The 13,029-nt window shown below is 37.7% G+C and overlaps 1 protein-coding gene across 1 annotated transcript in view; it reads left to right on the top strand.

The window, feature by feature from the left end:
• The first annotated feature begins 819 nt into the window (after positions 1-819).
• The window catches only part of LOC586575 (extracellular serine/threonine protein kinase FAM20C), a 30,495-nt gene continuing 18,285 nt past the window's right edge, over positions 820-13,029 (top strand). Inside the window, exons 1-4 of the mRNA XM_030983895.1 lie at positions 820-943; positions 6,717-6,795; positions 11,887-11,979; positions 12,394-12,506. Of these exons, the coding sequence (XP_030839755.1) occupies positions 871-943; positions 6,717-6,795; positions 11,887-11,979; positions 12,394-12,506 (358 nt within the window). The 5' untranslated portion in view covers positions 820-870. The remainder of the gene's footprint in view (positions 944-6,716; positions 6,796-11,886; positions 11,980-12,393; positions 12,507-13,029) is intronic.

The raw sequence follows: 13,029 nt of genomic DNA, 5'->3' as shown, positions 1-13,029 counted from the left end.
ATCAGAGTAATGCCAGCAGACATTGTAAATCATCATGAGCATAATGATCACGCTGCTTGTTTGATTAATTTCTCTTCATTTGTACAAACAATGTGTTATCATTGTTACCATTCCTCATCCAGATTGAGTATGATTGCAAACAAAATGTGACATGTTTCACATTTCACGAAATTTATGATAGAATTCGTTAAGGTTGATGATTATTTAGTGATTTTGCATTAATCTGGATACTAAAAAACATGACATTTTCTGTTCATTGTCAGACAGTTTAGAGGAATATTGATCTTTTATTTTATCGTTTAAAAGAGAAATAGAAAACGAGTGAAGAGAGACAAATAGCGAAGGGCGAAGTGAAAATAGAGGGCGGCAAGGACATGGAAAGGGAAGAGAAGGGAGAAAGTACACAGCGAGAGAGAGAGAGAGAGAGACAGACATAGAGAGGAAGAGAGACACAAAGAGACAGACAGACAGACATACAGACATAGAGAGGAAGAGAGAGAGAGAGAGAGAGATAAAAATAAGATAAACATTGTTGAAGAGACATTTCATTTCAGTTGTTACGCAAAGGCTCTACTTTTATAATCATTATTCTTTTTCCATGCAGAGTTTGTTTGAGAGACTACAATTTTCAGTTATAGTAGAATCAAATATCTGCATTGTTTTGTCGATAAGATTACATTGTACCTTGACTAAATTTCCTCGTAATTTGTCAGTGCATTGATGTGAAATATTATTAATTCAGTAATTCAACATGTTATTTAGTTGAGCTCGTAATATTCACACCAGTTCTTTTCCATTTTCATTCTAATTTACAGGAAAGCTGAACAAAAGATATGGGAGAAATTTCAACACAGCATAAACCGGTACGAGATGTATTCATATAACAACTCCAAGATAGATGACCTTCTACAGTATCTGCGTTCAGAACCCATGTATGAAGTTGGTAAGTTCGATTACCTCTTGACGAGATCGGTGCATTGCAATACGGCAGTTATAACAATTGGCTTTTTGTTTAAACATTTAAATGTGGTCGAGCACAATTGATGATCCCAAACAAATATTGATGTTTTCTACATAAATAGCGAGTGTTTACCTCTGTCAGTGGGTTTTCACAATTTTGTTTCTAAAACATTTTATCTGCTTGCCCATGCGCATTCATTAGCTATACAATAATATTTTTCGCTTTTTGGTCTTCAAACATGGCTGCTTGTAACCTTGTAAGTTCTATCACATTTGTCTTTTCTTTGGTTTTACCACTATCGAACTTTAGGAACGTCTGTCAACAAACTTTAAAGAGAAGGTTGAGTTCTGGGAAGATGTGAACAATAATGAGCATTATCATTGTTATTATGCAAGTTTGGAAGAACATCAGATAATTTTTCCCCCTGAAATGCATGGCTCTTCACATGCCTTCATATTCTAAATATGACATGTAAAAGCTTGAAAATGAGGCCCGATTTTTATGCCACATGTAATAGCGTAGTCCCATATACATCTTTCTGTGTACAGTGCTTGTTACCTTACCAACTAAAATTCTATTTCATTTTGAAGACCTGGCCCTTGTACGTGAGACGGCCAGCGCAGCTATCGGGCGATGGAAGAACTTAATTTAACTTAATTTAGGAAATTTGAATTAATCTTGATCTATATAAGGAGACACGAACGAACGAGCTCTACCAAGGCTGGGCCACATTTCGTATCATTTTGATGACTTCAGAACCTTGCAGTAACACACCAATACTTGTATGCTATAGTTTCACAACTAGTTTATTAGAAGTGCCAAAACAAAAATTGATTGAGGTTGAAGTGCCAACCTGTATGTTCGGTGACTGTGTTGCGATGGAGCGTAGCGACCGAGCCGATACCGGGACGGGTCCAGGGGGCGAAGCCCCGGAAGCTAGTGAATTTCAGTGTTTTTTTAAGGCCCAGATGTGGCATTTTTAACACCTTTTTGTTCCATAAAACATCAATCATAATTTCATATTGATGTGAAATAATTGGTATAATTCCTGGCTAAAATCTACACTGGAAGTTAATTTATATGTAGTTATTTTGGTGCAATAAACACGGAAAATGTCAAAATCAAATGAAAATAAAACATACAACATGGCTTGCTTACATTTTGGGCTCAACTTTTTGATTTTGCTGAGTTTTTAAATTTTAAAATATATTTTTTGAAATTTTTTCTTTAATTTTTAATTTTTATATACTTTTTATTAATTTTTGGGAACAGCCGTGCGCCACTCCGACTGACCGCAAGCGCCACAAGTGGCGCGCGCGCGCCGCCAGTTGAGAAGGCCTGCGAGTATAGATGGTCAATCTTTTCTGATCGATTCCACACCGTTTCGTTCACAATGCAACCACATGACCAGAACTCAACTTTCTCTTTAAATCAAGGGAAGCTTTTTGCGTGGTCGTTGCATTTTAGTTGGTATTTGTTGTCTGCGAATTAGGTACCACCCTACCTCCATTCCAAAGAAGCTACCAGTTTGTAGCAGTTTTAGCCTCTTACCAGTTTACCTGCAACCGTCAGATACTTGCATATAATAGCCTATACTCGCCTTCGTTCAGTCAATGAAGGTCGGTGATAGCTGATTCTTGAAGCCTGAATCTAATAATGCAATTGGTTAGTGTTAAATCGACCCTAATGATACATCGATGAGAGCTTATTAAGATGTAGTGCTGTGGGTGAGCGTGCGTGATCATAAACCTGCCCTGTATCTGCAGTAGATGCCCATATTATTAACATCGGATATCCAAGCTGAAGAATTAAATTAAATTGGATGTTTATGCTACGGTCACAAAGGTTCATACGAACGATAATTTCATACGAATCTCCCTGTTTTTCCATTGTCTGAAAATCGTTCGTAGGGCGTTCGTAGCAGTTCGTAATGGCATTTGTGACCTAGGCTTTTAGCTTTGTTGGTCTGACCTGATGAATAAGAACGCTACAGATGGATGAGGCGGGGGTTCATAATTGAAATAACGAGTGAATGAAAAGACGACTATCAGCTGAAAGAGAATGAAAAAAAAATGAGAGGATTCGTTTGAATATGAAGAATAACAAATATCGTGTGATGTTTCAGCTGTTCATTAACATAATGCCTGAGGTGTATTGTGTATAGATATAAAGACGTCTTTTTTATGATTTTTTTTTCGTAAAGAAAAAAGGAAAAAAAAGGAAAACAGATAGAGAGGGGGAGAAGCAAAGCAAGCTGCAGTTTTCTATTAGTGTTCCATAAAGTGGTTACCGCAGCTAAGAAAGCCAAGGGGTTCGTTTTGTGATGAAGACATGAGTTTGAGGTGAGGTGGACGAGGAATGGTATATGCATACATATTATTAGTGGAAGGGTTTGTCAGGCGACATTGAAAACTCAAGTAGGTATGGTAAAGATAGTCAAGCAGCACTGTCGAGTGATGTGTACCATTCCTGCGATGCCCGTGGCGTGGTCCACTTCCACATAGCAATTTCAGCGGTCATTTTCTTTGACATCCAAAAGAGGCATCAGAGTCAAGTGTTCTGCATCTTAAGCTGGACATACAAGAGGCGCTAAAGTCTTGATTTTCACGGTATATGATGGAGGTGTGGCGTATATACTTGTCAATCCTGATAACATGCTAGATGACTGTTTAACCAGACTTCTGGTTGTGATGGCAGTTCCTTAGATTTGCACTTCATTTATGTGCAGTATGTATATCTCGAATAATAAGAATAATGATGTGTTTGCACTAACACTCTCATGCCTGTGACGAGTTTTTGTTTCATAAACATCCTATATCTTCAAGCTATAGAACTGTCCTTATATCATTCTGTACTATATGAAAGGGGGGGGGGTGTTCCAAATGTTTCTGCTCCCAAACTTCATTACCATGCCTATATCTCTTTCTCGTCTGCCTCTGCACCCTCTCTCTCCATCTCTCTCTATCTCTCTGTCTATTCCATTCTCTGCCTGTCTCCGCCTGTCTCTCTCCCTCACCCCCTCTCTCTCTCTCCCTCTCTCACACTCACACTGATTCTCTGTCTTTCTACTCAGCAGTCCATGGAAGTCAGTTCTTTCTCCGGTATATTTGCGATGTCTTCTCAATCGATGATTAAGGGAATAATTAATAATTCGAGAACACATTAATAACCACCTCCCCTCTGTTCCGTACCATGAACACAAGAAACCAATCTGGTCCAATCTTGCTTGTTGTTAATAAGTACGATTTAAGATGTAGGCACTCCCATTTCCCCCAATCTATGTTAAAGACAATCCCATATAAATTGTATTTGTATTTATTAACAAACGTCATTCACATGATACATGAATATTATGTTTTACAAAATTGAGATAGTAAGGTCACTTATTTTCTAGGATACGTACTGTCGAATTCCACTATTCTTATCATGGGCATTCTAATATCCCGCCTATCCTCCCTTTGTATAGCTTTCCTCAGAATCATTGCTTCCCTTATTTCTTTCTTCACTCACTCTCTCTCTCTCTCTCTCTCTCTCTCCCTCTCACACACACACACACACACACACACATCAATTTATCTCTCTTTCTCTTCTTGTATTTCCTGAACACAGCAGTTCACACTTATTACTTATATCTAGATATATACTTTCTTTTCAAATTTTTCTCAGAACCACCCTCTAATCCCTTTTTCGCTCTCAATTTCCAAATCGTTCGCGTCTCTGTCTCCTTGCCTCCCTCTCTATTCACCAACAGCTATTGTGTCTATATCCCGCCCGTATGGTATGTTTATTTAAAGATCCATTTACTGCAATTCAAGAATTTGGCGCCTTTTATTAGCTTGTCTCCACTGTATCGCCTAACGTTTCAATAACAAGCGATGTCGCCTGGATGGAAGAATTACCGGTGCCCCATCTCCGTTGAACTCGTTATGAATGCCACCCCTACAACGGATATTATTTTACAATAGCCTGGATTAGAGGCCCGATGGAAGCTGACATGCCCTATCCATCAAAGTGAATCCATAATTATTAGTATCTGAATGCTTTCGTGCATTGGTATCAGTTAAATTATGGGACCCGACATTCTTTTTTTGATTGCCTAATTTTCATCTAACTCATCCCCATTCTCCGCTTCGAGTTCCGGTGGGAAGTTTAAATCTTTTCACATCTTCTCTCGTTTTTGGTATGCAAAAATAGAATGTTTGTTACATTAGAATCTGTATTTTGTTATTCGTAGATTTTTGTTATATATTCAAAATGAAGTACATACTTTCTCTTTCATGTTTATAAACATACCACGCAGACTGTCTTAGAATATAGAGAGCGACTGGATTGGCGAATTCAATGATATAATTGTAACTAAACATTTAGATTCAGTTTAATTTACGTAAGATATAAATTGTATTTGAAATCAACACATGGGACTTACCTCTCCCTCTCCTTCACATAATCTCTCTATGTCTCTCTTATTCCCTCGGCACTCTCTTTTCCCCATCTATCCTTACTGCGTCACCCCCTTGCGATGATGAATTATTGTGTTTAATCTATATCTATTATTCCCAATGTTTCCTTGATATTCATATGGGAACGCATAATGTTTGTAAGATTATTATGCTAGGCACCGTCTTGACTCACAATCTCCATCTCATATCAGCTGCAGATATCAAATTATTCAATCTCAAACCAAGGTCAAGGATTCATAAGTCATGTTCACATTCTGATTTAAGCTACATGAACCTGAACCAGTTCTCTTCTTGAGTGTGAAGAGGGTTCGCATTGAAAGAGAAAATAATCTTGACCATCACTAAAGGTGGACACTGTTGGTCATTACTATAGTGTTTATAGAAAACTACCTCAGTTTGTAACTAAGGACTATGTTGTGGATGCGTCGTGTAACATTGGAGAGACAAATGCTTGCTCAACTCACATATCCCTGCTCAAACTGAAAATAAGAACCCGTCGTGAATTAGGATTGTAAGTGAATTACACATGCATTTCTAACAGCCTAATAGGATCATTTGGGTCTGTCTTCCATGCGATGCATTCATGAGGAACAGTTATTGGCCCTCTGCATCATTTCAAAGAAAACACACCTATGGTCTTTTATCTCGTGTGCTGTGATTGGTTATATAGACCCTCTGCATCGTTTCAAAGAAAACACACCAATGGTCTTATATCTCGTGTGCTGTGATTGGTTATATAGACCCTCTGCATCATTTCAAAGAAAACACACCAATGGTCTTATATCTCGTGTGCTGTGATTGGTTACCCATAGAACAGTTTATTCTCCAGAAGTACAAGAATACCTAAAACACAATATTTTTTAGCTCCCTTCTTTCCCTGTGCTCCTTACTATAATAGTCTCACGTTTAAATATTCTCACTCTTTTTATCTCACATTATTTCTCTATTCCAGTCGTCTATAAATTATAGTGGAATTTCCTGTCTCTCATTACTCCTCATTGCTCTTTTTTATCTCTCTTTTCTCTCTTTTTCTTATTTCACTTTTCTAACTAATTTGCAATTATATTTCCTTGTCTATTTTATTTCAATCTCTCGCATTCACTCTTTCTCTCATTTGTGATATTTCATCATAATCTTTCATTGATGAAGTATGGGGTCGCAACCTGTCATTAACATCCTATCCTATACGATTTGATTTGATGCTAATTATAGAATCAACTTTTAAACTTCTGGCAAGAAATTTATTTCTCATGTTAATTTTAATTTATTTTGTTCTTTTATTTTTTTAATTTCAGATGAGAAGTCAGGAGGTACACAAGTGAAGATGGTCCTTACATTTCGAGATGGTGGTCAGAGTCTGATGAAACCATGGAGGTGAGTAATAAGAGTTGAGAACGTAACGGATACCAAGAACCAAAACACTATTGCTTGTATGGTTTTAGAGAATATTTGTATCCATACAATTATATCTATGTTGTGTTAAACGTGTAGCATGCAACCTCCGGTACAGAAAAGGGTTTTGATTTATTAAGTTACAATGCAAAATTAAAGCTATTCTTCTTTAAAAAAATGAATTGGATATATTATATTTATAATATTAATTTAGTTCAAGTTCAATTTCTGATCAGCCTCAATTATTCACTGTTACGTAGAAGTTACTATCATAATATATCCAAAAGGTTATATTTCCTTTAAGTAATGTCGACCACGCAATCAAACCAACAGTCGTTTCGTAAAGGTTATTAAAACAGCGCCTAAATATGAAATCGATGTTGAAACCCTGTACGATTAGCCACGTTGCATCATTGATAGATATACGTGTTTCATAAGATGTTCTCATGTGGCTCAGGCAATGTCAATATGAGAAATTCTTTTTGTTCATTATTAATACTTTATGATAATGCAATTCCGTTTCACGATGTAGACAGATACTCGGTTGATGTTCAGGTTTTCAGGAGAAGAGCCTAATATAGTGCTTTAAAAGAAAGTTGAAACTTCTTTAAGTGGAATATGGTGTCTGTATGTGAGAGACATTCCTGATTCTGTGTACGCCGTATATTAGACCGAAAACTTCAGTCTCTCTAATCGTCGGTTGTTCCACTGAGACTACGTCTGGCTCCACTAGACCTCCGATTATAGAGACTGAAGTCTGGGGACCTCTTTCTGTGAGGCACTGTACGGAACAAATGGTTCGGTTCGACCGGACCGCGATGAATGAGATATGCAACGAGATTTTCACTCTTTACATCCTCATAACTGCTGCAATTACAACACAAATTAAAAATAACATATATATAGCTTATTTGACTTACGATAGCTTGCTCATTTAGATCCTAAATTAATGATTAATCCGAGAAAGTCTCGTCGTCAACATTATTCGTCTTGGTTTTAGTTGATGAATATTCATTTTTTCTTTTCGAACGTCCAATAGCTACCGTAGCTTTGTACGAGTCGGCCCAGCTTGACCAACGAACTCCCACGAAACGAGTGCTCTGATTGGCCATTTGGCTATGTTTTGGTAGGTGGACCCGGAAATATATCGGCCGCCGGGTAATATTTCGAATGCATGAACGTACCGTTTCACAGTTCGGAAATACAAATTGGATAATTCATATAAGTAAGTCCGTAAATTATACATTTAATATTAAGTTATCAAATTTTGATAACTGTAATTAGGACAAATGACATACCGACCTAATTTACATCTGATTTAGAAATCAGAAAATTAGATCTAAATAAAGAAAATCGGGGAGAAAATGTTTTGACATAAAAAGCTGCCATTGTTGGCTATAGCTACCCCCACGGTACGAGATCTCTGGGTTGCCATCTGTATTGGGGAATGACAACAAATGTCAGTTTTATTAAAGAAATGACCCAAATCAGATGGTTATTGCTGTCTAGCCGTATATATGCTGTATTCGTGCGTGTGTGGTTTCTGATCTTATTCTGATGTGAAGCTACGAGCAATGCAAGGCGCCACGAGGATTAACCAAAACAAAAATAGGTATCCATCCAACGGTATATACAGTCCAGATAGGGTGAACGAATATGCAAACTTACTGATAATTGGCTTCCCTTCACCTCCTTCAACTTCTTTCTTTTCGTCTCTCTACTACTCTTTGTATGTCTATCTGTCTGTCTCTCTCTCTCTGTCTCTCTGTCTGTCTCTCTCTCTCTTTCTCTCTGTGTGTGTCTCTGTGTATTCTCTCACTCTCTCTCTCTCTCTCTCTCTCTTTGTTGCCCCTCTTTTCCCTCTATTCTCCCTCTTTGTGTCCCCTCGTCCTACTTACTACCCTTCTTTTCCCCTCTATTACTTTTCCTTTACCCCCCTCTTTCTTTCTTTCTTTTTTTCTGTCGCTCTCTCTCTCTCTCTCTCTCTTCTCTAGCCCAGTCACGTGCTATCGTGATGTTTTTATATAATTGAATTGAATTGAATTGAACTGGGTTATTGATTAAAACCATTCAAAATACGATCAAAATAGCAACCAAAGCCTGAATTTACAAACAATCTAAAATTATCCTAGTTACACCAACGTGATCGACACTAGACCGAACACATAGTTACATTATTATCCGAAAATGGCCCAGTTCCGAAGCCATTTGGCGTATTGATTCGGGAAAATTTCGGGTATAGTACAGGAATATATCGCTTCGGGTCTGAATCGGCTTGACAACCATAATATATGGGACAATGAATTGAACACAATCCCGTTTCTAATTTTACTTCATCTGCCTTTTAGATGCGACTTGTAGCCACCTCTCCCTCGGCTCACAAATCATATAAGACGATTGATATGAGTATCAGGGTATTATCAGATGGAGACGTACTTGAGTTGAAGAAGAATCTATTTATTAAACGTTTGTTCTATCAAGATGGCTATTTGTCTTAGGGTCTCGCTAGGGGATTATCCTAGAGAGAGATTAGGTAAAGCTTAAGCCATGTCTGCAACCATCGTGTCTCATCGTGATTCTCGTCATCCTACAACCTTCCACTTTATCTCTATTCTTATCAAGAATTCCTCTCAATTATACCTCAGTCTCTTTTTGTTTAATCAAGTATTTTACTTTCTTCACGATACAAGAGCCAAAGCGTAGATCGTTCCCTTAATTTAGACCTTTTTCACCTAACGTGTCGAAGATAAGTTATGATACGCTTATCAATAAAGAACAATGGTCAGGATGGTAGCATCTGGAGAATATAGTTCACAGACAATACAACTGTATTGGAAGGATCCATGGTATGCGTGATTGGAGCAGTCAGCTGGTATGCCTAGGATGACGTGGGAAAAATTAGAAAAGTGGTATCAAAAGTTGTGATAGGCCTATTCCACAAACGATATCTGATAAGTAGTAGCGGAACCAGGATTTAATAATGAATAGTTGCGAGCTTTATTTGCTTGCACTGTCAGGAGGTGACTTAAAATGGCGACGTGAGGCGCAGGGGCTTTGAATGGGTGGGCGACACATGCCCCTCAGTCTCCCCTTCACCTATTGCAATTAACAAATATTTCTGTGAAAATTGTAATATACCTAATCTTAAGTCATCTTGGTTGGAGAAATCTACTAGCTAAATTATTGCACCGGAGGCGCGATGGCTTAGTGGTAGAGCAGTAATTGTCTCCTAACCGAGAGGTCTCGGGTCCGAAACCAAGTTGATGCGTATTGCATTGAGGAGACGCAATAGTTCAGTCGGTAGAGCAGTGGTCTCGTAATCTAGTAAACTGGGTTCGAAACCAAGGCGATGCGCTAGTGCCCTTTGGTAAGGCATTAATCCTCATCATCAGGTCCCTCGGAGAGGACCTAAAGCCGTCGGCCGTCTGGTTGCTTACTTACAAGCATTTATGCTTTCTTAGCAGTCAGGTAAAACAAACACACCATTATAATTTCACTGCAAGTATTAGCTATAACCATTACCTAGCTAGTCCACTCCCTGAAATAGGGACTTTTAGATTTGCGCGGACTGATACGTGTGACGTCCATTCAAGGCAGTGCATTAAAAGGACGTCGATCGTAGCAATCCCCATTGTCTTCGTGCGAATCTAAAAGTCCCTATTGTTTCCGTGTCACGCGCCCAATCAACTGAGAAAAATACGCACTCCCAACGCTAAACCAGGGACAGTTGCCTGGTATTCTCACCCTCGGTGTGGGGTGCGTGTAAGGGAGGAGAACATAGATGATTGAAAAATATAAATATATTGAAATGGATAGAATCTGGACTATTAAACTAACACCATGCAAAACACATTGGCCTTTTTTGATCGTTATGAAGGACAAGGTTTGGTGGAGTTTAGAGGAAGTTTTAGAGATGTTTTAGCTAGAGGTATGAACTTATAGTGTTTTTCTTATTTACGAAAGGGCTCTGTTGCATATGGTGCAGATGCACCCAACTGAAAATCAAACAGCTGTCTTTTCTGCAAGCTGTTGCAATTTTGCATGCAGTTAATTTAAGTAGACCGAGTCCCACGCAAAGGTAATACGGGAGAGAGAGAGAGAGAGAGAGAGAGAGAAAGAGAGAGCAAGAAATCTGAACCATCTGAAAGTGTTCCATAATTGCCACAGCAACAGACCTAACCCGATTAATTTCATATAGCTACAATTATTATCCTGTAAACATGCTGCATGTGTAAATATATCCAGACTTTGCCCGTCAGCGCGCGTGATGTACCAATGTCTAGCTCTTGTTGAGCGACGCTACATGGGACGCTATCCTGCAGTTAGTCGGGATAGTATTTCCTTGCATCATTAGCATCTCAAGCAGAATAAAACTTGACGTCAGTCAAAATATAGCATGACGATTCTTGTTGTACATGTCAGTAAATGATATATTTTCACCAGTGTTTTTTTCAATTTTAATCCTACAAAACTGTAAACACTTTTTGTTTGTAATGTCGCAACTATTTTCTCTCATCTGTGTTTAATTACAATTATTGTAAACATCTTTCTGGTATTTAAATAAGAATCTATCAACACAGATATTCTTATCATGGCTGTACAGAATTATACGGCTATGTTTTCAAATGATAAGTAAACCTAGTTTTCTTCAACCCGTGAATCTGGTGAAGTTCAATCAGTCGCAGTATCGTTGAGTCCTTTTACCAAATTTAAGCCGTGTCAAACTATTGCCGACAGATGGCGCAATGTGGAATTTAGAGTTCATGAACATTGAATACGGGGCTTGCTTGGTTGAAAGAGAGACACCACACGAACAATTTTAGACTCGTGAATATAAGCGGGTCCATTTGGGGCATGGGGCAAAAGCGAGGTAAAGTTTGTGTACATTATTTTCCTGTCTTTACTTACCCCTCTCCCCCATTTTTGTCAAGAGAATCCTTGATCCAACATTATACTGTCATGAAGTCTCAACATTCACAGATGCATTGAATTGATTGGACCAACAGGAAGTCATATGATATGTTATTTAATTTCTCTTCCAAATATTATTGATTTCTTTCTTTTCTTTTTCAGAGTTCAACGTGAATACGAGACATTACCCGACCATTTTTATTTCTCTGATATAGAGCGTCACAATGCCGAGATCTCGGCCTTTCACCTTGATAGGTACGTATAAATAATAATTCAGATAAAACACAATGTCATAGCACATCGCCTAAAATCGACTTTGATCTTCAGTTCAGTTAGTTTCTTTTATTCCCTTAAAAAACAATACATTAACAAAACATAGCATATTTACAAAATTGGTATTCGTGAACAATAAAGACATCTACAAAGCATGAGTTTGTATGGCATTTACACTAAATAATTTTGAAATTACATGTGAAAATTGATTGTAAGATCTAGATCTATTTTAGGCCTTCAAAATCAATCGGATTGACTTAAACATAAGTTTTAAAGCTTGATGAAAACTATGTACCGGTAACTAAAATGATAGATTTTGTAGGAATATGCCAAAATGGTAATAATATTATACCTATCAAAAAGTATACATCATTTTTCCCTTACTCTCTCTTACAGAATTTTAGATTTTAGACGAGCGCCCCCTGTCGCCGGTAGATGGTTCAACATCACCAAGGATCTATTCGAGTTAGCAGATCCAGCATTTAGAAAAACATTTTTTAGATCACCAGGTAATTATTTACTGGAATACTTATTAGAATAAACATCTTGTCTTTCCATGCTATCTCGTTTCTTCTTCTTTCTACTCGTTTTGCTGTGACATTGACTAAGCAATTTGAATATTCATTGAAAGAATCCATACAATACAATGATTCTTGCCCATTATTGTTATAGTTTTCTCTCCCTGTTGTAGAATTAAATAGTAATCTATAAGACATTCTTATCATTCTATAATGGTATGTAGATGGTTCTACTTTCCTTTACAATTGTCTCTCTCTTCTTATATCTCACTCTCTTCATTTATCCTACATCTCCCGATCTATACACTGTATATTCACTCTCTCTCTCTCTCTCTTCCCCTCTCTCTCTATTTGTGTTTACATATTTTTATTCTATTATACACCATTTCTATCCTCTTTTGAGAGTCCAACATTCTCTATGCTTATCATCTCATTCCTTACCTCCTCATTGTATTTATTTTTTACTGAAAGTCTCTGTTTGTTTTTTTCTTCTGGATTTATCTTCTCCTCTGTA

This window comes from Strongylocentrotus purpuratus, unplaced genomic scaffold (genome assembly GCF_000002235.5).
Source record: "Strongylocentrotus purpuratus isolate Spur 01 unplaced genomic scaffold, Spur_5.0 spur5_scaffold_14, whole genome shotgun sequence".
Classification (NCBI taxonomy): Eukaryota; Metazoa; Echinodermata; class Echinoidea; order Camarodonta; family Strongylocentrotidae; genus Strongylocentrotus; species Strongylocentrotus purpuratus.
Note: the sequence above shows the minus strand (reverse complement) of the source record. Positions and strands in the feature narration are given on the sequence as shown.